This window comes from Dipodomys merriami, unplaced genomic scaffold (genome assembly GCF_024711535.1).
Source record: "Dipodomys merriami isolate MVZ:Mamm:240054 unplaced genomic scaffold, mDipMer1.0.p SCAF_45, whole genome shotgun sequence".
NCBI lineage: Eukaryota > Metazoa > Chordata > Mammalia > Rodentia > Heteromyidae > Dipodomys > Dipodomys merriami.
In genome coordinates, this window is record NW_027206013.1 from 7,770,772 (window position 1) to 7,796,971 (window position 26,200).

General features: G+C 45.0%; 1 protein-coding gene across 2 annotated transcripts in view; it reads right to left on the minus strand.

The window, feature by feature from the left end:
• The window catches only part of Kremen1 (kringle containing transmembrane protein 1), a 66,621-nt gene that overhangs the window by 37,349 nt on the left and 3,072 nt on the right, over nucleotides 1–26,200 (minus strand). For both annotated transcript variants that reach the window (XM_069994601.1, XM_069994602.1), the window contains exon 2: nucleotides 6,342–6,504. In XM_069994601.1, the coding sequence (XP_069850702.1) occupies nucleotides 6,342–6,504 (163 nt within the window). The remainder of the gene's footprint in view (nucleotides 1–6,341; nucleotides 6,505–26,200) is intronic.

Here is a 26,200-nt window from a genome sequence, read left to right on the forward strand (position 1 = left end):
GATTGTGTTGTGTGTTGTGGTTTGTGTGTGTGTGTGCGTGTGCATGTGTGTGTGTGTGTGCGCGTGTGCATGTGTGTGTGTGTGTGTGTGTGTATGTGAGATACTGGGGTTTGAATTTAGGGTTCTGCTTGCTCTATAGGCCAGCACTTTGATCTGAATCTAAATATTCCAAGAGCTGAGTGAGCACAGCTGCTCACAACACTGTCCTGGGTATATCCACTGACACCAACAGTTCGAATGGCAATCTGGGAATTAGCATCAAGGACCTAAAAATAAAAAATGAACAAAAAAAGCTTTCTTCTTTGCAGTACTAGGACCTAAACTCAAGACCTTGCACTTTAGTAGGCAGGAGCTCTACCATATAAGCCGTGCCCCAGCCCAAAAGATGCAGTCTTTGGCAATTTCTTTCTTTTTTTTTTTTTTTTTTGAGGGGGGGGGGTTCTGGTCATGGAGCCTGAACTCTGGGCCTGGGCACTGTCCCTCAGCTCTTCAGCTCAAGGCTAGCGCTCTACCACTTGAGCCACAGTGCCACTTCCGGCTTTTTTTTTTGCTTATGTGGTGCTGAGGAATCAAACCCAGGGCCTCAGGCATTCAAGGCAAGCACTCTGCCACTGAGCTACCTTCCCAGCCCTGGCAATTTCTTCTTTAGAAATTTACTCTAAGAAACTGGGTGCCGGTGGCTCATGCCTGTAATCCTAGCTACTCAGGAGGCTGAGATCTGAGGATGATAGTTCAAAGCCAGCCCAGGCAGGAAAGTCCATGAGACTGTTATATCCAATAAACCACCAGAAAACCAGAAGTGGCGTTGTGGCTCAAGTGGTAGAGCACTCGCCTTGAGCTGAAGAGTGCAGGGACAGCGCCCAGGCCCAGAGTTCAAGCCCACCACTGACAAAAAAAAAAGAAAGAAAGAAAGAAAGAAATTTACTCTAAGGAAGAGTTTACTTACATAGATGTTCAAAAACATTTTTATTATAAAAACTTGGAAGTAGCCGGGCGCTGGTGGCTCACGCCTGTAATCCTAGCTACTCAGGAGGCTGAGATCTGAGGATCGCGGTTCAAAGCCAGCCCGGGCAGGAAAGACCGTGAGACTCCTATCTCCAATAAACCACCAGAAAACCGGAAGTGGCGCTGTAGCTCAAGTGGTAGAGCGCTCGCCTTGAGCTGAAGAGCTGAGGGACAGCGCCCAAGCCCAGAGTTCAAGCCCAACGACCGACAAAAAATAAATAAATAAATAAAAAATAAAAACTTGGAAGTAGAAAATATGCAACAATAAAGTATTATTTAAATAAATATGATACATCCAAAGCCAGGCACTGGTGGCTCACACCTATAATCCTAGTTATTGAGGAGGCTGGGACCTGAGAGGCTTAAGGTTCAAAGCCAGACCAGGCAGGAAAGTCTGTGAGATGCTTATCTTCAATTAACTAGTTAAAAAAAAAATAGGTTAGAGGTGTGGGTCAGGTGGTAGAGAGCAGGGGTGAGGCCTTGAGCTTAAACTCCAGTATCAAAAAACTATAGGCAGCAAGGGAAGGGGTGACATTGTCCAAAAACAAATGCACTCTTTACCTGACTTTTTTTTTTGTCAGTTGTGAGGCTTCAACTCTGGTCCTGGGCACTGTCCCTCAGCTCTTCAGATCAAAGCTAGTGCTCTACCACTTGAGCCACAGCACCACTAAGAGTCTACAGTCTTTTCTGCCTGGGCTGGCTGAACCGAGATCCTTAGATCTCAGCCTCCTGGGTAACTAGAATTACAGGTGTGAGCCACCGGCACCCAGCTACCTGACTTATCCTAACTGTAACTCCTCTATATATCACCTTTGTAACTTTTTTTTTTTTTTTTGCGCTGGTCTTGGGGCCTGAACTCTGGGCCTGGGTGCTGTCCCTCAGCTCTTCAGCTCAAGGCTAGCGCTCTACTACTCGAGCCACAGCACCACTGCCAGCTTTTTCTGCTTATGTGGTGCTGAGGAATCGAACCCAGGACCTCATGCATGTAAGGCAAGCACTCTACCACTGAGCCACCTTCCCAGCCCCAATAACAATTTTTAAAATAAAAAAAAAATAGATGTATGTTATGCAGCTAGGGCAAATGTACTATAGAGAACTGCCTTTAACATGGAAAGATAATCATGAAGTCTTTTTGGTTTTGTGTGTGTGCCAGTCCTAAGGCTTGAACTCAGGCCCTGTGCACTGTCACTGAGCTTTTTTACTCAAGGCTATTGCTCTACTACTTAAGCCAAAGCTCCACTTCCAGCTTTTTGGTAATTTACAGGAGATGAGTCTCACATTTTCCTCCCCAGGCTGGCTTTGAACCATGATCCTCAGACGTCAGACTTCTGAGTAGCTAGGATGACATGTGTGAACCATTGGCACTCAGCTTTGTTTTTTTTACAGGTACTTATATGATCCTAGATGAAGCTGGTTGTGGTGGCACATGCCTGTAATCCCAGCACTCAGGAAGCTGTGAGATGTATTTAGAGAAGGATATACACTAGACTCTTAAAAGTATTTATCTGGCCAGATGCTGGTGGCTCACACCTGTAATGGTACCTCCTCAGGAGGCTGCAATCTGAGGCTCATAGTTTGAAGCCAGCCTTGGCAGAAAAGTCCCTGTGAGATTCTTATCTGCAATTAACCTCTCAAAAAACAAAACAAAAAAAACTGAAAGTGGAGCTGTGGCTCAAAGTGATAGAGCTAGGGTAGCCTTGAGCAAAAGAGCTCAAGGACAGCACCCAGGCCCTGAGTTTAGGCCTCACAATCGATTTTTAAAAAAAGTATTTATCTGTAGGTGATAACACTATGGAAGATTTTATAACAGGGCCTTAACAGTTGCTGGACTCCTTCAGTTGACTCCTTCCTCGGGCCCATAAATTAACTCAAAGCAGGATAAAAGCTAGGCATTCCAGCCTCTACTTTTTACTATGTCCTTTGCCCTGGGCCAATCTCTCAGGCAGTGAATTTGCCACTATCTTGGAATTCAGGAAAAACTGCCAGGTGTCTATGATTCATACTGTAATAAACCCCATCATGGAAGAACTTCCAAGACCACCAGAAGAAACACCCCACCTGTGTACCGGGTGTACTAGCAATTCTGCACAACTCATCCCTTGCCCCCAATTCCTCCTCCTATTTAAGACTTCAGGAAGTCTGGGGAATAGGAAGGAGAATGGGTGAGAAGAGAAATGCTCCGCCAGTGCGCGGCCATAAATCTCCTTTCCCTGCCTTCACCATGGCTTATCTTTCAGTTGGCTTGTTGGGGTGAGTAGCTGGATCTGACTTATAAAATCTGAGTCTGGGTTTGAGGTCTAAAGTGCCCTATAACAATTAAAATTTTCCTCCTCTTCTTCATTTTCTTACTTCCTCAACAATGAGCATTTCAAGTGTGCGATTTTTTAACAGTGAAGTCCCCGTGGTACAGACTCCGATGCTAACCTCCCACCAGGATGTGACTGGCCAATTCCTGTTTAGAACTGGGTCCTGCTTCTTCCTCCAAGCTCAGACCCCTGTCATGCTGGCACTCACTTCTGATTATTTAAAAAAAAAAAAAAAAAAACAATTACTTCCTCATCCCTTAATAAGAACAGCTTGGAGTTTCAACTGTGAGATGTCATGACAGTAAATGGTGGCACAGCTGAAGAGCACTGGCAAATGGGGGTGGGGGTGGGGGCTGCTGCTGGCCACACAGGAAAGCCTCCCCTCCCTTCACTACTTCCCAAGCCCCTTCACTAGACTCAGAATGCTAGAAACCTGACACGCTAGCTAGGGCGGAAACGGGCATAAAGACCCTGTAACCCCTATCGGGCCTGAGCGGATAAGACTATTGTGTGGCCTAAAAGATAAGTTTCCTGGAGGCACAAAGGGTCCTTTTATTTCTTGTGCCCAAAGGCAGGTGCCAGTGCCAGCCCTGCTCTTCCCCAGTCTCTGCCTCCCCTTTAATCCAGATACTTCAGCCCATCCCGGGGAAATGTGCTCCCATCACTCGCCAACTCCCAGACATCTCAGATGTGATGCGGCTGAGAGACGAAAGACAAACACGGTGTCGGGTGTCAGCTGAGAAATCAAAGTAGGAGAACTTGTATAAAAGCCCTTCTTTAGACAGTATTTCACTGTCATTTTCCTCCCTCTATTCACTGGTCAGCTTTGATGTCGTATTGGATAAAGCTCTTAGAAAAACAACTGTTTATTATCAATGTCAAAGCCATTCTGAAAAGCATCAGAGTAGCTTAATAAAAAACCCCGCAAATTCATCCTTACTTCACTGCAACCCTGAAACAAAAGACCTGGACTTTGATGTGATAATCACCAATTTCAGCCTCTCGTTTTGAAGAATAAACTGGTAATTCAGGTGTGTACATTCCTTGGAATCAAAAGGTCAGGGGAAAGGTGCTCCTAGACATGGTGCTGTCCTACAGGGTGGACAATATTCTTCATAAAAATTCAGCCTCATTGGAAATTAACAATGTACCTTAAAAACAGCTCTTTGAGAAGGCTTGAGAAAGAAAGAAAATATGGAATATCCAACAGCCTCCTGCCAGGAGACACTTTAGGGGCTGGGGTTCACAGCTCAGTGGTAGAGGCCTGCCCAGCCCTGCATCACAAACAAGAACAGAGATATGCTAGAACAAGAAGCCAAGTAATTATGAAAAAAAAATTCTTTCCTGGGCCTAAACATTCTCCCCAACTCAACCTAACTATTCCTATGAATAGAAAAATTAGGGGAAGGTAATATACCAGAAATAGAGTGGGACTAATTTTTTTCATTTATGCAAAAAAATTAAATCAATATGTACAACTTTGAAAACAAAATGAAAAAGAGTTGTGTAACGAGCATATGTAACTTGAACAGGAAAATTCAAAAGAACAAAATGGGAGGCAGTTCATACACAGCAGCGGGACTCAGGGAGGGCTTCCAGGAAAGAGGAAAAATGAGAGCTGCACTACTTCAACAGTAAACATCTGTAGCATTTGAAAAAAAAACCATTTGAAGAACAAACTTTTGATGCTTTTTATAATAGAGCAAAAACAAACAGGGGGGAAGAGGGATGGTACCAGGGGGAACAGGTTATAGAGAAAACTAAAGGTACAAGGAGAAGGAAAACCTAAGACTGCAGCCTGGTGACTTCATCATAGCCACGAGGACCCTGGCTTCTTAGCCAAGGTTTGTGGAAGGCAGAAGGCAAGCGAGGGGCCTGCAAAACACGGGAAGCCAGGTGTTGGCTCAGCTGCATCAATAGTGCCATGGGGTTGGGATATCCACATACCACCGGAAGCAGGACAGAGTATGGAGCTCAGCAATCATTTCCCCCTGTCTCAATGGCTCAAGAGGCTATAGTTGCACCTGTCCGAATAATGATCAAATTCAACACACTGAGTAACCATGAGTCATGCTATCAGAATCTTGGGAGAAGTAGCTAAAGGGCAGAACCAAAGGTGCTTAGAATCCTTGTTCTCATTCCTACATACCAGTGATTCTTAACTTGCATTCAGTCACACACTACTGAGAATCTGATCAAAGCCATGTATCATCTCCATAAAGAAGCCATTGAATACACATGGACTTGAGAGTTAAAAGTTCCTGCAAAGCTGGGAGCTGGCAGCTCATGCCTGTAATCCTAGTTTCTCAGAGTTCAAGACCCGTGACTGACAAAAAAAAAAAAGTTCCTGCAATCCTAGCCGGGAGGCTGAAGAAGGAAGATCGCTTGAACTCAGGACTTCAAGTTTCAAGTTAGCTTGGGCAACAGAGTAAGACCTTCACTCAACAATAACAACAAAATCCCTTAGCTGGGTGTTGGTGGCTCACACTTGTAAAGCCAGCCTGGGCAGGAAAGTCTGCAAGAGTCTTATCTCAGTGAACCACCAAAAAAGCCAGAAGTGCAGCTGTGGCTCAAGTGGTAGAGTGCTAACTTAGAGTAGAAAAAGCTCATGGGGAAGTGTTCAGGCCCTGAGTTCAAACACCAGGATTGGCACGCACGCACATGTGCAGGCAGACATACACACAGAAACAGACAGGCAGACAAGCAGTCAGACACACACACACACACACACACACTCAGAGGCAGACAGGCAGACAGGCAGACAAGCAGACACACACACACACACACACACACACACACACACACACACACACACACACACACACACACACACACACACACACACACACACACACACACACACACACACACACACACACACACACACACACACACACACACACACAGAGAAAGGCTTTCTGAGTTGGTCAGAATAACACCAGAAAGTTTTCTCTACTTGTAAGTGGGGCAGGAGGTTGAAAGAAGAGATCAGAGATACTTTTTTCCTTACGTATCACAGCCACATCTTACCTGCAATAGTTGTGCTCACCCAGGCCGCCCTCCCCATTGGGGTATTTCAGAGTGTTGTACGGATGCTGGAAAGTCTCGTTCCAGAACAGACATGGCTTTCCGCCTTGCAGAGACGTCCAGTTCTGTGTTCCCCTATAATCTGCACCATTGGCTGTGAAACACTCTAGGAGAAAGAAAAGACAGAGCATACAAATTTTCTGGCAACACTGAGCGTCTCCCTCCCTCTCTAGTTGATGTGTTAGTTGTTTTGTTTGGAATAAGCTGGAAATGGATAGTGCCTTGCTAAATTCTGGTGCTTGGGCTGAGCAAATCAGAACGAGGTACCCTGTGTCAATGCCAGACAATCCTGGCACTAGCTTGTCAAGGAACCAGGACATTTCCCCCCAAAGTACATACATCTCAATGAAGATATAAACAAGGAGCTGAAATGTACCGAAGCCCATGAAGTGAACCAGGAAACCCCCAAATCTTGGAAGAGTTGCTACCAGCCCTGTGTGTTGAATTCTGGGTATTTGGAGGGGGTCACTGCTCTCGCCAGCATCTCTGTGTGGTAACTAGAACCAGGTCACCAGCTGTAACTGAGCTCTCCCCTACAGTCTGAAAGGCTGCACTGACACTTGGATTTAATAAGACCATCGGATACAGCAATGCTTTGGAATCCCAATCACACAAATCTGGGAGTGACTCACATTCCCTGGTAATGAGGAACAGTCTTCCCCCATGCTGTCTGAGATAGAGGTGCAACAAAACAGGATGCCCTCCCGAGGGAGAAGGCTAGGGTGGTCTGTTCCCTCACCTCTTTCTGAAACTCTTTACTAACAGGATGTACTTGCAAATGGTCACAGGTCCCATTTCATAAAAGGACAAATCCTTGCAGGTGCAATCTGGTGCTTGTAAAAAAAAAAAATCTGCTTCTCAGATTCAGGGGGATGGAGACTGAGGCCCCCAACATCTTGCAAACATTAAACGCACAGAGGTTCATGAGAAAGGCACAGTACAAAGACTATTTTAAAAAATTAGCTTAGTTGAAATTGACAGAGAGAAGCACTTCAAACACTTCTTCAAGATGTAGCACTAGAACCTGGCAGTCCGTTCCTAGCCTGTTTCCCCTCCTTCCCCTGGCTTGCAGTGACCTGTGACTTCCAGTGTTAAGGACTCTCAACCCCATTTCTTGTTGAAGAGTGAATACTCTAGGCTACTAAGCTTGTGGATGACACCAGCATGATTTCTTTTAATATTTAATATTTAAAAACTACTCAGAACATCTCTCTTCTAGCACCTCCTTCCTCCATCAGCCCAGCCCCATGTTTCATCGGGAATGGCACTGTCTTACGGACAGCCAAAAGAATCTGGAATTCTAGGGTCTATGAAAAACCCAGCAGTTTCTCATGTTCAGTACCACATATCTTACAATAAGTACGACTCACCATGTACCATAACAACGTAATACTTGACCAAGAGTCTACATAAATTAAAAAAAAAAAGTTCAAGGGTAATTGAAGGAGGCAGCTCAGCAAAGCATGACATACTTTAAACCAAGAGGCTCAGTCTTGGCTTCTTGTCCTGGACATTCTGCTGGCCAGCTGTGCGACCTTGGATGAATAACCATCATGCACATCAGTTCTAATATTTACACTGTGTCTTACTGGGTGCCAAGCTAAAAGCTTTACGAATGCCAATTCACCACCAACCCCAGTAAAAAGGACCCTTAACACAAGCCATTCTATGTAAGAGGAGGCTGGACACCTGGTCACATCCCACACTGGCAGAAGCCCTGAGGCTCATCCTTAATTTCCCAGCCTGCTTCCCCCCTACCCGGCCCCAGGTCTTACTCATCATCAAGTCCATTGGCTTAATTTATTCAATATCTTTAGGTAGTTGTGCAAAGGGGCTTCAATTCAACAGGCCAATTTATGAGTACAGTGCATCTTGATCAGTGTCACTCCTTCTATCGATTCTTTCCTCCTCTCTCTCTGATTCACCCATCCCCTCAAGTTACCTAATTCTATTTTTACATATGTACACTGAGTATTATGACTGTATTAGCCCACCGTTCCCCTCCTCACAAAAACAAAACAACATGTTTCAGCTCCACTGGTGTTCTTACATGTCCCTGTTTAGTGCTGCTTATCACCAAGGAACAGTTCAGGCCTCATAGCTCCCACCCCCCCCCACCCCCCCACCCCCCCCCCCTCCCCCCGCTGTTCTGTAATCCATTCTACTGGCTGGGAAGGTGGCTCAGTGGTAGAGTGCTTGCCTTGCATGCATGAGGCTCTAGGTTCCATGCCTCAGCACCACATAAGCAGAAAAAGCCGGAAGTGGCGCTGTGGCTCAAGTGGTAGAATGCTAGCTGTGAGCTGAAGAGCTGAGGGACAGCACCCAGGCCCAGAGTTCAGGCCCCATGACCGACAAAAGAAGAAAAAAAAGACTATAATCCATTCTACCACACAGAACACAAAGATCCAGGAGAAGGAAAGCCCTCATATCAAAACCCATATGCCCCACAGCCATTTCCCATCTTCCACAGCACCCAGTTCTTTCTTAGTCACTCACTGTGGGCCAGAGCCACAATAATCTGCACATTTTTGTGTGTACCAATTCTAGGGCTTGAACTGAGGGCCTGGGCACTGTCCCTGAGCTTTTGTGCTCAAGGCTGGTGCTCTACCACTTGAGCAACACCTCCATTTCTGGCTTTTTTGGGCAGTTAATTGGAGATTCAAGTCTCACAGACTTTTTTGCTCAAGTTAACTTCAAACCTTGATCCTCAGATCCCATCCTGTTGAGTAGCTAGGATTACAGGTGTGAATTCTGAGACCACTGCCACACTATTTCCTACTGGAACTCTTCGTCCCCTAATACTGCTGCAGTAGAGTGTGACCTGCAATGACAAGGTTAACCTCCTTGCCACTTCCTCCGAAAACCTCCCACCATCTCCATAGCTCTTTTCCTGCCCTTTACATGCTTGCTTCATAGTTCTCATCTTCCCTAGGAATGCATGCCCAAGCCTCTGTTCCTGAAGGATCCTCAGTCTCCGAATGCAACCAGCTACAAATTAAAAAAAAAAAAAATCCAGAAAAAAAGGGTCTCTGTTGAACATGTGAAGACATTATTACTTTGTCCTCAGCCTATAAGCAATACAGTATAACACACAACTATTTAGACAGCATTTATACTGTAGGTATTTTAAATAATCTAGAGATGACTTAGACAATATGGAAGGATATGTGCATTATATGCAAATAGTATGCCATTTTATACAGGGACTTGAGCATCCTCAGCATCCTGGACCCAAGACTCCACGAAAACTGAGACATCTGTATTTGCTCTCTGAGACAGAGATACAGAGAGAGAGAAAGAAAGAGAAAGGAAGAGAGAGAATATATGTGAAGGTATGTGCCACACTAAACCTTTGTCCCAACACCTGTACTTCTAAAATGCTATCCAGGTAATTCTATTACAGAATGAGGTTTAGGAGTCACAAGACTAGATGATTCTAAGAACATCACACCAACCTTTGCCAGCTGCTAGAATTTTCATGGTTATGTGCAAATACATCTTCATTGCCTATCTGATCTTGTCCATCAACATATCACATTGTACACTTTTAAAACACACAATAAAAAAATAAATTCTTTTAAAAAAAAATAGTGAGGCCAGGCACCAGTGGCTCACGCCTGTAATCCTAGCTACTCAGGAGGCTGAGATCTGAGGATCACAGTTCAAAGCCAGTCCGGGCAGGAAAGTCTATGAGACTCTTATCTCCAATTAACTACCAGAAAACCAGAAGTGCTCTGTGGCTCAAAGTAGTGCAGCATTAGCCTTGAGCAAAAAGAGCTTAGGGACAGTGCCCAGGCCCTGGGTTCAAGCCCCATTGCCAAAAAAAGTGGTAAAAAGGGACACAGGAGTCATTAAAATACCCTTCCTTCCTTCCTTCCTTCCTTTCTTCCTTTCTTCCGTCCTTCCTTCCTTCCTTTTGCCAGTCCTGGGCTTAAACTCAGGGCCTGGGCACTGTTCTTGAGCATCTTTTGCCACTTGACCCACTTCTGGCTTTTTCTGTGTATGTGGTACTGAGGAATTGAACCCAGGGCTTTCATGCATGCTAGGCAAGCACTCTTCCACTAAGCCACATCCCAGCCCTAAAATAGGCTCTAATGAACAGTCTTAACAATACACAACAACCAGTGGGACCCATTCTCAAGGACTCAGATGACTTAATTTGTAATTCAAAAGAATGGCAGCCAGGGCTAGGAAGGTGGCTCAGTGGTAGAGCGTTTGCCTTGCATGCCCGAGGGTATGGGTTCGATTCCTCAGCACCACATAAGCAAAAAGAAAAAAGCCGGAAGTGGCGCTGTGACTCAAGTGGTAGAGCACTAGCCTTGGGCTGAAGAGCTGAGGGACAGCGCCCAGGCCCAGACAGCCCTCACCCATGGGTCTGAGATGTCACCTACACAGGGATGAGACAGGGCGTGCTTAATTGTTTCAGTCTCTTTCTCTCAGATTCACAGTTATGCCAGGGAAACAGAGGCAGTATACTAGATTTTAATAATTACTTTTTTATTTTTTAATAAATAAAAATAAATTTAGATTTGCCATCTAAACTGTGAGGAAAGGCAAGAAAAAAAAAGTTTCGTATTTGGGATTTAGAGTTATCTGCCCATCTTGATTTCATCAGAGCCTCAGGGTGTGTACTAGATAATAAGTACACTCCCTCACATTTTTCTTTTATTTCTTTACTGCTTTGAATCTGACATAATTTTGGCTAGATAAGTAAGGAGGGGCTGAAAAAAATTCCCACACCACTTGTGTATTTATATATTCAATGCCAAAGAATGAGTGAAGGCAATAGAACTAATGTCTGGCATATTACTCATTAATTCATTTGAAAAATATTTGTTCTGTACTTATAATGTGTCCAGGACCTCAATGGCTAGTAAAGACCCTGTATTCGTGGAGCTCACAAGCTAACAGAGGATACAAACTCATGATAAACCAATCAAATAACAAGTTTGTAATCCTAGCTACTCAGAAGGCGGGCTCAAGGCTAGCTTTGGCAGAAAAGTCCAAAAGACTCCATCTCTAAAATAACCAGCAAAAAGCTGAGCTGGAAGTATGGCTCAAGTAGTAGAGCATCAACCAAGCAAGTGTGAGTTCAAACCCCACTATCAATTTTTTTAAAAATCAGGTGCTAGTGGCTCACACCTGTAATTCTAGCTACTCAGGAACTGAGATCTGAAGATTATGGTTCAAAGCCAGTCAGGGTAGGAAAAAAATCCATGAGACACTTATCTCCAATTAAACACCAGAAAACCAAAAGTGGAACTGTGGCTCAAAATGATAGAGTGCTAGCCTTGAGCAAAAGAGCTCAGGGACAGCCCCCAGCCTTGAGTTCAAGCCCCATGACCACCACAACTACTACCACCAACAACAAAACCTAGGTAAAAGAGCCTGACAACTTGGCATTGAGACCAGTTGGAGGGTTGTTACTGCAGAGGAAGGCTGACTTGCACTGCTAGTTGTCAGCTGTGGGTGCCAAGATACCTTCTCTTCCTTCCTTCCTAACTTCCTTCCTTCCTTCCTTTTTTCCTTCCTTCCTTTCTTCCTTCTTTCCTTACTCCCCTCCTTCCCTCTCTCCCCTCCTTCATTTCTTCCTCCCTCCTTCCTCTTCCTTCCTTCCTTCTTTCCCCTACTTAGGATAGAACCCAGGGCCTTGCACATGCTAAGTGCATGCTCTTCCACAAGCTACACCCTTAGCACTCCATGTATTTTGAAGGTAAAGCCAAAAGCATTTGTTGGGCTGAGAGAGGAAGAGGCTGAACAAGCAGGCCAGGAGAGGGGGCTCAGGGAGGACGCTGTGTTTGGATGTGGATTGAAGAGTTTGGTTCTGTGTGGGTTAAATTTGGGATACCTTTTGTTTTGTTTTGGTCAGTGGTGGGGCTTGAACTCTGGGCCTGAGCACTGTCCCTGCGCTCTTCAGCTCAAGGCGAGCACTCTACTGCCTGAGCCACAGTGTCACTTCCGGTTTTCTAGTGGTTTATTGGAGGTAAGAGTCTCACAGACTTTCCTGCCTGGGCTGGCTTTGAACCACGATCCTCAGCCTCCTGAGTAGCTAGGATTACAGGCGTGAGCCACCAGCGCCCGGCTGTGGATACCTTTGATAAAACTATGGACAGAGAGGTTGCCAAGGCTTCGTGAGGCTGGGATGGAGGAGAGTCCAGAGGACACAGAGGACATTTGGACCCCCCCCCCCCCCATGCTTGAGAAGGTAGGAGAAAAACACTTCTCGGCCAGTACTTTTTTTTTGGCTGATTGTGGGGCCTGAACTCTGGGCCTGGGCGCTGTCCCTCAGCTCTTCAGCTTAAGGCTAGCGCTCTACCACTTGAGCCACAGCACCACTTCTGGCTTTTTCTGCTTATGTGGTGCTGAGGAATCGAACCCAGGGCCTCATGTATACAAGGCAAGCGCTCTACCACTACCACTGAGCCACCTTCCCAGCCCTCAGCCAATACTTTCTATCAGGAAAATGTCTGTTAACAAAGTGACTCAGTATGGACAACACGCGCTGGGCGTGCTAGAGTCAGGCCTTGGCTTTCTTGTTTACAAGTTAAGCTTCAGTTTCTTCACTTGCAAATGGGGGCCTTCAGTTACCTGTAACTTTTTGTGGGTGGTGGTGTTGGTGGTGGGGCTTGAACTCTAGGCCTGGGTGCTTTAGCTCAAGGCCAACACTCTACCAACTTGAGTCACCACTTCCTTCAGTTATCTGTAGCTCAGAGCAGGTGGAAGGATTGGAGGATGTGCAAGAATACTGGGGGAGGCACATAGTAGGTGTGTGCCTCGAAACTTCTGTGCCAAGAATATTATGTAATTATACAGGTATAAACATACTCAAACTTTATTATAAGTTTGAAAATATGATTACCATCATGATAATATAATTTGTCTTGGTCCATAAAAATAAGTACTATCAAAGTTACTGTCAGCTGGACACTGATGGCTCTGTAATCCTACTCAGGAGGCTGAAATCTGAGGATCACAGTTTAAAGCCAGCCTGGACAGGAAAGTCTCTCGGAGAATCTTATCTCCACTAAACTACCAAAAAAGCTGGAACTGGAGTAGTGGCTCAAGGGGTAGAGGACTGGCCTTGAGCAAAAGCAGCTCAGGGCCAGGCACCGGTGGCTCACGCCTGTAATCCTAGCTACTTAGGAGGCTGAGATCTGAGATCTGAGTTCAAAGCCTGCCAGGGCAGGAAAGTCTGTGAGACTTATCTCCAAATAACCACCAGAAAACTGCAAGTGGTGCTGTTGTCCAAGTGGTAGAGCTCTTGCCTTGAGCTAAAGAGCTCAGGGACAGCGCCCAGGCCCAGAGTTCAAGCCCCACAACGCCCACCCGCCCCACCCCCCCACCCCCACCAAAAAAAGCAGCAGCAGCAGCTCAGGGACAATGCACAGACCCTGAGTTCAAGCCACAGGACCTCACAAAAAAAAAAAAAATGGCGCTGTCATAGGAGTAGGTGGGCACATCATCCTGCTGTGATTTTGTTTAAAGTTATTAGTCTACTCTCAAAAATATATATATATATATACAAACTATATATGTATATAGTTTGAATTCTAATAGCCAATGGATAAGAGGCAAGAAAAATATACAATGGGGTTTTTATTAATCAAAATTTCAGCTGCAACTATGGTAAAATACATCTTGAATTACAGAATTCAATACTTCATAAATAATAAGTTAGAAAAAATTATAAATTAAGAGAAGTTCCACTGGGTGACAATGGCTCATGCCTGTAATCCTAGCTACTCAGGAGGCTGAGATCTAAGGATTGTGATTCAAAGTCAGTCTAGGCAAGAAAGAGAAAACCAGAAAAACCAGGTCAATCAGAAAACCAGAAGTGGAGCTGTGGCTCAAAGTGATAGAGTGCTAGCCTACACACACACACACACACACACACACACACACACACACACACACACACACACACACACACACACACACACACACACATACATACACACACACACACACACACACACACACACACACACACACACACTCTCTCTCTCTCTCTCTCTCTCTCTCTCTCTCTCTTCAGGGACCTACACACTCTCTCTCTCTCTCTCTCTCTCTCTCTCTCTCTCTCTCTCTCTCTCTTAATGTTTAAAACTATAACAGGTCTTTGGGTAGGAACTCCAAGCTTCCAGTAACTCACTAATGAGAATACAAAGGGAAGGAGGAAAAGCCCTCATCTTTGTTCCCAAGACCTACAAGTTTATCCTGTGGTCACATGCATATGAAGTTTTGAGAACAGTGGTGTTGCAGATCTCAAAGTAGTGAGTGTTCTTCATAAAGGAACATCCCACAAATGTTACCATGGCAAAACTGTTGTTGTTGTTGTTGTTTTTTGGTCAGTCGTGGGGCTTGAACTCTGGGCCTAGGTGCTGTCCCTCAGCTCTTCAGCTCAAGGCAAGTGCTCTACCACTTGAGCTACAGCGCCACTTCCGGTTTTCTGGTGGTTTATTGGAGATAGGAGTCTCACGGTCTCTCCTGCCCGGGCTGGCTTTGAACCGAGATCCTCAGATCTCAGCCTCCTGAGTAGCTAGGATTACAGGTGTGAGCCACCAGCGCCCGGCCAACCATGGCAAAACTCTAAGCCCACATTATTATTCAGCATGTGGAGGTCTTTTGGTCTTGGGACATTCCATCAAAGGGGACAGTAGGACCTCACCTTACTCTTCCTCTCTTGAACTTTCTGGCTATGAAGGAAGCATAAATGGGTTTGCTAGACGTGGGGGTTATAGGCGCACCTTGCAAACTATGCTCCTGGATAAAGGATGCTTGTTTCAGTTAGGAGCAGCCTTGTGGTAAAGGAGCAAGTGATCCTGAGAGTTCCCAATCTTCTCCCACCCAAGGTCAGTAAGCCACGGCTGGACACTCTCCAGTCTTTCACAGCAGCTCACTCCCATGAGATTCTGTGATCACACCATCACATGGAAAGAGGACAGTTTGGTGGTGGAGGGGAGCCCTCTGCCCACCTAATGCTTAATTGAAGGACCGCTGGGATTACGGGTAAATGACCCTCGATAAGGAGCTGACAGCTGCATGGCTCAGCAAACCCCCGCTACTTGGGCCATGGTTTTCCCCTCAGTTTCTTCCTCTGTGAAATGGGGGCATTTGACCCATACGGTCTTAACGTACCTTTGCTCTAAACAGCTAAAATTATATGATTTAACATAAAAAGCTGAGGGTTGGGGCTGGGAAGGTGGCTCAGTGGTAGAGTGCTTGCCTAGCATGCATGAAGCCCCGGGTTCAATTCCTCAGCACCACATAAAACTGCAAAGGCTGGAAGTAGCACTGTGACTCAAGTGGTAGAGTGCTAGCCTTGAGCTGAAGAGCTGAGGGACAGCGCTCAGGCCTAGAGTTCAAGCCCCACGACGAACCCACCCCCCCAAAAAAAAAAAAAAGTTGAGGGTTATGTGAATGAGAAGGGTTGATGGCTAAAAATCTCTTCTAGGCTTAAAATTCTCTAATTGTACATGCTTCTCTAATAGAAGAATTCTATGGCTGATGGAAGTAAAAATTCTATGGTTAAAATAAAATAGAGCTGGAGCCAGTGGCTCCCACTTGTAATCCTAACTAAGAGGCTGAGGTCAAGAGGATTGATTTGAAGCCAGACTAGTTAGAAAAATTCTCCAAACCCCTTCTGAAACTGTAGCTAGGCACAGGAGTGCACACCTGTCATTCCAAGCTGTGTGGGAGGCTGAGACTGAGAGAGTGCTGTTCTAGGCCAACCTGGGCAGAGGAGTTCATGAGACTGTCTCCACAGAGGGAAGCTGAATAAGGCAGTGCCCACCTATGATCCCAGCACTTGAGGACAATCCGCAATTAGACGAAAGCCTGGCTACATATCAAGATCCCCTCAAGAAAGAAGGAAGGAAGGAAGGAAGGAAGGAAGGAAGGAAGGAAGGAAGGAAGGAAGGAAGGAAGGAAGGAAGGAAGGAAGGAAGGGAGGGAGGGAGGGAGGGAGGGAGGGAGGGAGGGAGGGAGGGAGAGAGAGAGAGAGGGAGGGAGGGAGGGAGGGAGAGAGAGAAAGGAAGAAGGGAGGGAGGAAAAAAACCATTGATTAGACACAGGACATTTTAGCACTGACTGGATATTTGACAATAGTAAGGGATTATTAAATTTGCTCTGTGCAATACCAACACTTTTTACTGGTTTTAAAAGGAATCTTTGCCATTTACAGCTATGTAATAAAATTTTTTACAGATGAGACAGTTTCTGACATTTGTCACTAAGTAGCCCAACAGGGTGTGAGCAAGGGGCTAAGGTTGAAGTAACATTGGCTCTGGTTGGTAACCGTGAAGTCCAGGAGACAGAGACATGCAATTTCTTTATACTGCCCTATTTTTGTATGTTTTAAATTTCCCCTAAGAAAAACATTAAAGGATATCTTAAAAGCAGGTCCTGTTTATTGTTTTATAATAACTACCTTTAACTTCTTCTCAAGAACCATAAACTCAACCATCCATGACTCCAACCATCTAAAATCAAGATATTCACATATTAAGTTCCTGGATTATGTATTAACTGCACAAAATAACCATAGAACAAGCTATACTTTTTCCCAAAGTAGAATTACCACATAAATAATCACAGTAATTTCTTTTTTAGGCATCAGTAGCTTTCCATTAAAATACCTTTTAGATCTTCCTCTTCATTTAAGGAAACAGTGTCCTTAAAAACAGTAACAAAAAGCTGGGCACCAGTGGCTCACATCTGTAATCCTAGCTACTCAAGAGGCTGACATCTAAGGATTGCAGTTCAATTTGAGCCCAGGCAGGAAAAGATTGAGAGTGCAAGGGCCTGAGTTCAAGCCCTGGAACACCCCCCCCCACACACACACACACACTATTGAATTGCTTAAAAGACTACTCTAAGAAAAACTGAACCTCCAGTATGCATAGGAGTGGCCGTCTAAACTCAGAAGAATCACAAAAACACTTCATGGTGGGGTCTTAAATTATTTTTTGAAAGTGTTAACAAGGATTTCTTTTAGTATAACAAGGTTAAAGCTGGGAGAAAGAGAGAGAAACACTTCCTGGTTTCCATGCAGGAAATGGGAGACTCGGGGCCTTATTGTTTGTTGAATAAAAGTTAAAAAAAAAAAAAAACCACCCAAAAATCCAAATAGTTGTTGAGGCAGAGAAGACCCAGAATGCCAGGACGCAGTGGTGCTTGCTACACTGCTCCATCTGGCTCTCATCTTGAATTCCCTCCTCTCCTACCCAGGCAGGGCCCACTGGAAAACAAAACAGGGATGTCACTGTGAAACACATGTGCATTTGCCAGGAATAGCTGCTGGGAAGATACAGTAGTGTTGAAGGAATTTCTACTTATCATTTAGGATATTATGAATACATATAAAGATAGTTGGGTGTTTTGTTGTGTTGTGCTGTATGTGTTGTGTGTGTGTCTGTGTGTTCCCAGGCGTGCTAGGGCCTGAACCCAGGGCTTCACACATGCTAAGTATATTCTCTACCATTGAGCTACACCCCCAACCCTGATAATTTTCAACAGAGAAAGGGGAGAAAAAAAGACTACTAATTTATCAGCATCTAACTGTATAATATATACACAGAGATTTAATCAAGCTTCTGTTGAAAATAGAGTCAGATAGTGAGAAGTCACTGGCTCAGCAGAACTCTAAAAAACAAAAGAAAAGCATTGTGTTAATTAACCCAAGAATCTTGAGAAATTGTATTGCCTGTGCCAACAGACCATAGTCTATCATACTTGCTAATGTGAAGCAAGTACGACACAACATTCTACTGACAGAATGCAGGGGTGCGAATGAATGTACTTCAGGTATGGAATACATCAGTTTGATCTCTTTTTAGTCTGAATTAGAGTGTTAGACAGTACAAAATGGGATTTTTGAAGTTAAAGGTGAGGCAAGGTGTAGATTTGAACCAGGTGTTTATCCGATCCGTGTATGTATTATTATGTATAGCCTCCTCAATCTTGGAGTCAAAAGCCTTCACATAAGGAAATGGAAAGCATGTGGTATTTTAAAGCTCCAAGCCTAGCTTTTGGATGGACAATACATCAGGTTATTCTAAGTCAATTCTAAAAACAACAAAAAGACAAAAAACAAATTAAGCTGGGTTCTGGTGGCTCATGCCTGTAATCGTAGCTACCCAAGAGACTGAGATCTGAGGACCAAGGTTCAAAGACAGTAGGAAAGTCCTTGAGACTCTTATCTCCAATGAACCACCAGTAGAGCTATGGCTCAAAGTGGTAGAGTGCAGGCCTTGAGCAAAAAACCTCAGGGACAGCACCTAGGCCATGAGTTCAAGTCCCACCAGAAAAAAAAAAAGAAGTGAATGAATGATTGCAAGGCTGGGCCTAGAACAAGTAGCCCCATACTCCTATAGCTCTAACACAAGTGGTCCAGTACCAGTACTCGCTGCCATAAGTCTTAGAGGACTTGATCACCTTGAACCGCAATTGCTCTGCTATGAGTTCAGCCTATGAGTTTCTCCAATTCCTTAGCTTCTTCTTTTTCTTCCAGCACTATAGATTGAGTCTGCCCATGCTGGACAGACACTCTAACAACATTCACTCTAATTCCAGTACACCCTCAGCAGCCCTTTTTCTGTAGTGCTGAAGATCAACCCTAGGGCTTCCTGCATTCTAAGCAAATACTCTTCCATAGTAAGGCCACTTGTAATGAGGAAAACACTTTTCTAATGCACGTACATTTTTAAATGCTGAGTTTGATATAAGCAGTAGACACCTGGCTCAAATCTACACCTTACCTCAATACTGCTTGAACAATGCTATTTCATAGTGTCTAATACTCTCAATCAATCTAAAAAAGGAGATGAAACAAACTGATAGAATCTAGTTCCTGGACCAGTTGAATTAGAATCGCCTGTAAACTATTTTTTTTTTTTTTTTTTTTGCCAGTTCTGGGGCTTGAACTCAGGGCCTGGGCACTGTTGAGCCTCTTTGTGTTCAAGGCTAGCACTCTATCACTTGAGCCACGGTGCCACTTCTGGCTTTTTTTTTTTTTCTGATTAGTTTATTGGAGATAAGAGTCTCACTGACTTTCTTGCCCGGCCTGGCTTTGAATCACAATCCTCAGATCTCAGCCTCCTGAGTGGCTAGGATTACAGGTGTGAGCCACCAATGCCCAGCTATAAACTATTTTTGATGTCAGATGTCCAGAAGATTCCCAGATAATGGAGCCCTGGAGGGTAACCAAGGCTTGGTGGAAGCCAGACTCTGGGGTTTTGTACTTCCTTTAGCTGATAATGGCAGAGTTCCCCAGTGGGGAGCTGACTGCCAGCTAGGCAACATCCTCAAAGTGAATCTGGAGGCAACAACACTGTGGGTGTCTGTGATCTGGCACTGGCTGTGTCCTAGTGAGCGATGTGGCACACAGTAGGCATCTGATAAGCACTTACTCCCTGGTGCCAATGTAAAATTCTGACTTAAGAAACAGGCTTCAGAAGTTCTGGCCAGAGAGACGGTTTAGGGCAGAAGAAGAACTTACGAGCAGATAGGAACTGCCAATGCTGCCATCCTTAGCCAGCTGAATCATTTTGGTTGTCCAAGTTTTAAAGTTCCAGGTAGGGTTTCATGGGTCTTGCCAGAGTCAGCAGATAAAAGGACACTAAAAAGTTATATGGTAACTGGGCACTGGTGGCTCATGCCTGTAATCCTAGCTACTCTGGAGGCTGAGATCTGAGGATCAAAGTTCAAATCCAGCTCGGGCAGGAAAGTCCATGAGACTCATTTCCAATTAACTACCCAAAAACCGGAAGTGGTACTGTGGCTCAAAGTGTCAGAGTGCTAGCCTTGAGCAAAAGAGCTCAGGGACAGTGCCCAGGCCCTGAGTTCAAGCCCCACAGCTGACCCCGCCCCCCCCCCCCTCCCCAAGATATTTGATGTTTACCTGAAACTCAAATTTTATTAAGCATCCTTCAGTCTGGCAATCAACTCAGAAAGACAGTGAAACACAAACCTCTCTACTCCATCTAGGTCTATGCTACAGAAATGCGAAAGGGGCTTAGATGTGCAAAATGAAGAATGTATTTTTTTTCTTGACAGTGTCTATGCAGCCCAGGCTGGTCTGGGACTTGTTATCCTCTTGCCTCAGTCTCCCAAATTCTAGGCTTACAGGAGCGAGACACTGTGCCCAACAACTGTTCTTCTCTCCCTCTTTCTCTTTCTCTCTCTCTTTTCCTTCTTCTCTCCCCCCCCCCCTTTTCCCTCTCCCTCTCCCTTTCTCACAGAATGGGGTTTTGAATTCATAGTCTTACACTTACAAAGCAAGCATTCTACCACTTGAGCCATGCCCTCAGCCCTAAGAATCCACATTTTTTTGTTCATTTGTTTTGTGCATAAACTAGGGCTTGAATTCAAGAGCCTGATGCTTTCACTTGGCTTTTTCTGCTCAAGGCTGGTGCTATACCACTTCAGCCACACCTCTACCTACTGATGATTAACTGGAAATAAGAGTCTCTCAAGACTTTTCTGCCTGTCTGGCTTTGACCTACAATCCTCAGCCTCTCAGCCTCCTGAGTAGCTAGGATTGCAGATGTGAAACAAACCTTCCTTCCTTCCTTCCTTCCTTTCTTCCTCTCTCCTTTCTTTTCCTTTTCTTTTCTTTTTCCTCCAGCCCTGGGGCTTCAACTCAGGGCCTGGGCACTGTCCCTGAGCTTCTTTTACTCAAGGCTAGCACTCCACCACTTGAGCCACAGCACCACTTCTGGCTTTTTCTGTTTATGTGGTACTGAGGAACCAAATCCAGTGCTTCCTGCATACCAGGCAAGCACTCTACCACTAAGCCACATTCCCAGCCCCAAGAATCTACTTTTTTTTTTTTTTTTTTTTTTTTTTTGGGTCTGATCGTGGGGCCGGAACTCTGGGCCTGGGCGCTGTCCCTCAGCTCTTCAGCTCAAGGCCAGCGCTCTACCACTTGAGCCACAGTGCCACTTCTGGCTTTTTTCTTTTTGCTTATGTGGTGCTGAGGAATCGAACCCAGGGCCTCAGGTATGCAAGGCAAGCGCTCTACCACAGAGCCACCTTCCCAGCCCAGAATCTACTTTCTTTATTTTTTCTTTTTGTCAGTCATGGGGCTTGAACTCTGGGCCTGGGCACTGTCCCTCAGCTCTTCAGCTCAAGGCGAGCGCTCTACCACTTGAGCCACAGCGCCACTTCCGGTTTTCTGGTGGTTTATTGGAGATAGGAGTCTCACGATCTTTCCCCCCTGAGCTGGCTTTGAACCTCGATCCTCAGATCTCAGCCTACTGAGTAGCTAGGATTACAGGCGTGAGCCACCGCCACCCGGCTCAGAATCTACTTTCTTAAGGGTGAAAAAAAGCTGTTGTCAGAAGTGCTTGCTCCTAGGCCCTAGTGAAAGGAGAGACAATAGGACAATGAGGACAGGGTTTCCGAGGCTCAGCTCTTCGCCATTTAGATAGAAAATTCTCTGGTGTTGGGGTGCCTTGTACATACTAGGTGTTTAGCAGCAACCCAGATTTCTACCTGACAGCAGCTGACAGCACTGCCCCTTTGGGGCAGTCAACAAGGCCTCTGAGTATTGTGCAATGTTTCCCCAAGGCAAAACCACCTCCGGTGGAAATCACTGAGTTAGAAGAAATGGTCAAATGAACAGAAAGTGTCACATCCATTAACCAGTGGTCACACAACCAAAGACTGTTCTCAAGGGAGAAATTTTCAGCTGGGCCGCGGGGGGCCCTTCTAAAACCAACAGGGAGCAGAGCTACGCCTGGCCCCTGGCCTCACCTCACCCTTTCAGCTAGGACAGTCAGAGCCCCTGTCACCAGGAGTGCCCGAAAAGAATGACTGGTGAGCAATCACTAGAGTTTGGCATGGGTGTGCACACATCATGCACCCAGCCTTTGAAGACGCTCCTTTTAAGTTAACCTCCCCTCCAACTGAGACTTTTTCCAAGTCTTTCTGCCATTTGGAAGTTGAGCGGTTCTCAGCTGAAAAGGCCTGTATATACCAAGTGCAGATGGCAGCAGTTAGGCCCTCACCAGATGCTGCAGTCTCTAATTTGATTGAAAGGATATAATTAGACAACAGAAACACTTTAATGAAAGAGCAAAACATGGAGGGAGGGAAGGATTGAAGGCCCTTAACTGATGCCAAAACACCCACCAGTAATAGAGGCTTTGAGTCTGGGGAAGGGCGAGGGGAAAGCCCCTTAAAAAGACAGTTTTCATCCTGTTTATTTCCCCATAGACATAGGAATAGGGATTTTATTATTGTAGATTTCCACTGTATTTTATGTGGGAATGATCTGATTAGAACCAGAAGAGTCTTCAGAAGAACATCAAAGAAAAACAAATATGGCTTCTGTGGTCATTATTAAAAATATTTTTGCCAGCCCAATAATTTTCTTTGAAGATGAATTTTTATAGATTGAACAGCAGCAAGTAATTTACATACTGGGTCATGATTGGTCAAGCTTTCCTACTGCTCTAGAAGTCATTTACATACTGTGCTGGGATTGGTTAGCCATCCCTGCTGCTCTAGAAGAGAACTCTGGCCACCATATTGTCATGGGGCTTTAGGACACCAAGGAAACTGCCCAGCTCTTTTATTGGATCTGCTTGGAGTTCAGAAAGACACCAGGCAGAATCAGTCAGCGCCTATAGCAATGACCACAGTGACTCATCTTCAGAAGCTGCCTACGCCGTTTTTACTATTTCCTAGCTTTAAAACATTGAGTGTGAGTATACTGTTCTGGTTCTAACCAACAACCTAACCAAACTGAAGGAAATCCAGCCCTCAAAGCCTGCAGTTGCTAATGTGGTGTGACACTCGGTTTAGAAGCCACAGCAGCCTCCTCAGCCCACTAGAAGCAGGGCCCCGCCCTTCTGGTAAATTGAACAATAAAAGTTTTAATGCATTGGCTACTTGCCAAGGATTAAATCCGTGGCTGGGAAAACTGGAAGCTGGGTCCAGCAGAGGAGCAGCCACAGAGGGTCCTGTTGCAAAAGTGGGAGAGAAAGGGGCAGCTCTGTCTGGGCAGTGGTGGAGCACCTTACTTCACACCTCTCTAAACTTCCAAGCTGAGGATAGAAAAAGTGAGGAAGACATCTCATTGGAGGGGGAGAAGGCAAGATGCCATAGAGTGGTTACTTGGGTGTCTCAGACACACTGAGGTCTGGAGAAAAAGGACTTCCATCTTGAGAGGAAGACAACGGAGACAAGAGAGAGGAAAAAATAGAGTGACCTCATCCCGTTCCTCCTAGATGGATACTTCTGGGTGCCAGCTGCAGTCTCAAGGTCAAAGTGAATGTGGAAGGAATGTCAGTCATCTTTCTGCCCCACACAAAGGCCGCACGCCAGTAGCCAGCCAGAGGAACCTGCCAAGTGGCGCAGGGGGCTTGAGCAGCCCTCACCTCAAAGCCATGTAGGTAGTCTGTTTTTAAGACATGCATGCGACTCCCGTTATGTTGTCTGCACTCAGGAGGCAGACAGAGGCTACAGATGCAAAGTCCTGGCCTCTCTCAAGTGTTCTGCATGAACTGTTCCACAGGACAAACACAATCAGCTTGGTATTTTTGAATGTTTCATTTTGTTTTTTTCAAAAACGGTTTTAATTAAAATAAAGTAATCAGCTCTATTAAGCACACTGTTGTTTTGTAAAGACCACTCCAAATATGACGATCGAACCATAGAAATTAACTGCTTAGGAAAGTGATAGAAGTTTCTTTTTCTTTTTTTTTTTTTTGCTGGCTGTTTTTCTAGGTCTCAGGTCTGATGCCACCTGCTGCCTGGGCTTTCCTCTGGGAAACAGATCTCTCAACCATTTGTTTCAAGCAGCATCTGCAGGCAGAGCTGACCCAACTCCAGGCCAGTTCCAAGGCAGGCATAGTCTTCTTTATGTAGCACACACCAAACTTCACTGAATTCCCCTTTAAAGCATGTTTTAAAGTCTTATTAAAAACCTACATGCAAGCACAGGAACTTTCCCCCCTAATTGTGTCTTCTTTTTAATCATGGTAAAATATATAATTTGCCATTTTAACCATTACTCCCATATGTATTTCTCTCTCTTTTTTTTGGACTGGGACTTGAACTTAGAGCCTCATACTCTCAATCAGCTTTCATGCCAATTGTGGCTGGTACTCTAGCATTTGAGCCATGTCTCCAGTCTGGAATGAAGCTAGTTAGAGATGGATTTTTCTTCCTGGACTTGTCTCAACCTTCCCAGTCATGAACATATGTTTTCTCTCTCTGTGTGTGTGTGTGTGTGTGCATGCGTGCGTGTGCAAGTCCTGGGGCTTGAACTCAGGGCCTGGGCACCATTCCTGAGCTTTTTTTGGCTTAAGATTAACACTACCACTTGGACCAGTTTTACTTCCAGTTTTTCGTTTTTGTTTGTTTTTTGGTGGTTAATTGGAGATAAGAGTTTCACAGACTTTCTGCCTGGCTGGCTTTGAACTTTGATCCTTAGATCTCAGCCTCCTGAGTAGCTAGGATTGCAGGTGGCAGCCATCAGCACTCTGCTATCCATATATATTTTTTATTTTCTTTCCTTCCCCTCTCCTTTTCTCCCTCCCTCTCCTGATCTCTCTGGATGGGGTCTTGCTGTAGTACTCAAGCTGGCCTCTGACTCCTGAGCCTCAAACACATTCCTGCATCAACTTCCAAAATTGGGACTACAGGTGTGCACCACTGTGCCGGGCTCCCTCCCATATGTACCTTACAGTTAGTTAATAGTGATCAGTAAAAGATTCGTCCATTCACCAAAGTCAAATATGAAAAAAATCAATACACATGGACCTAAAACGAGTCTTGTAAAGATTGTGACTCAAAGCTGCCAGTTTCTGTATAGTCCTTAAGTTAGTCTGGGTTTAAAATGTTTTTAACTTCCAAAGGACAATACATTGTAACATGTAAAAATAATGTGAAATTCATGGTTCAATATTCATGAAGTTTTACTGAAACACAGTCACAGCTGTTCATTTAGTCTCTGGCTGCTTCTGCCCTACAGACTCAGAGTTGAGTAACTGTAGCAAAGACAATATACAGCCCACAAAGCCCATGCTATTTACTGTTTTGTCCTAGCCTAGAGGATTATGTAGCATTCCAGCCTCAAAAAATATAAACATGAAGCCGGGCGCCGGGCACTACTTAGGAGGCTGAGATCTGAGGATCAAGGTTCAAAGCCAGCCCGGGCAGGAAAGTCTGTGAGACTCTTATCTCCAATAAACCACTTGAAAAACCAGAAATGGCACTGTGGGTCAAGCAGTAGAGCGCTCTCCTTGAGCTGAATTGGTGAAGGACAACACCCAAGCCCCACGACCGACCAAAAAAATTAATTAATTAAAAAAAATACACACACGCATGTGCGCACGCACGCACGCACGCACGCACGCGCACACACACACATACACACACACACACACACACACACACACACGAGCCTGGTGCCAGTGGCTCATGCCTGTAATCCTAGCTACTCAGGAGGCTGAGATCTGAGGATCGCAGTTCAAAGCCAGCCTGGGCAGGAACATCTGTGAAACTCTTATCCATTTAACCACCACAAAACTGGAAGTGGTGCTGTGGCTCAAGTGGTAGAGCAGTAGTCTTGAGTGAAGAGCTCAGGGACTGTACCCAGGCCCAGAGTTCAAGAGCCATGACCAACCAAAAAAAAAAAAAATTATATATATAAACATGGTGTAATGCCTATTACCAAAAATACCTAATCTGGATAAAAGAAAGCTCCTTAAAGTGATATGTTTCATCTTAATCATCTATTGCTTTTGGTCATCCATGCTAACTAAACTCTAAGTAAATTCATAATATCTATA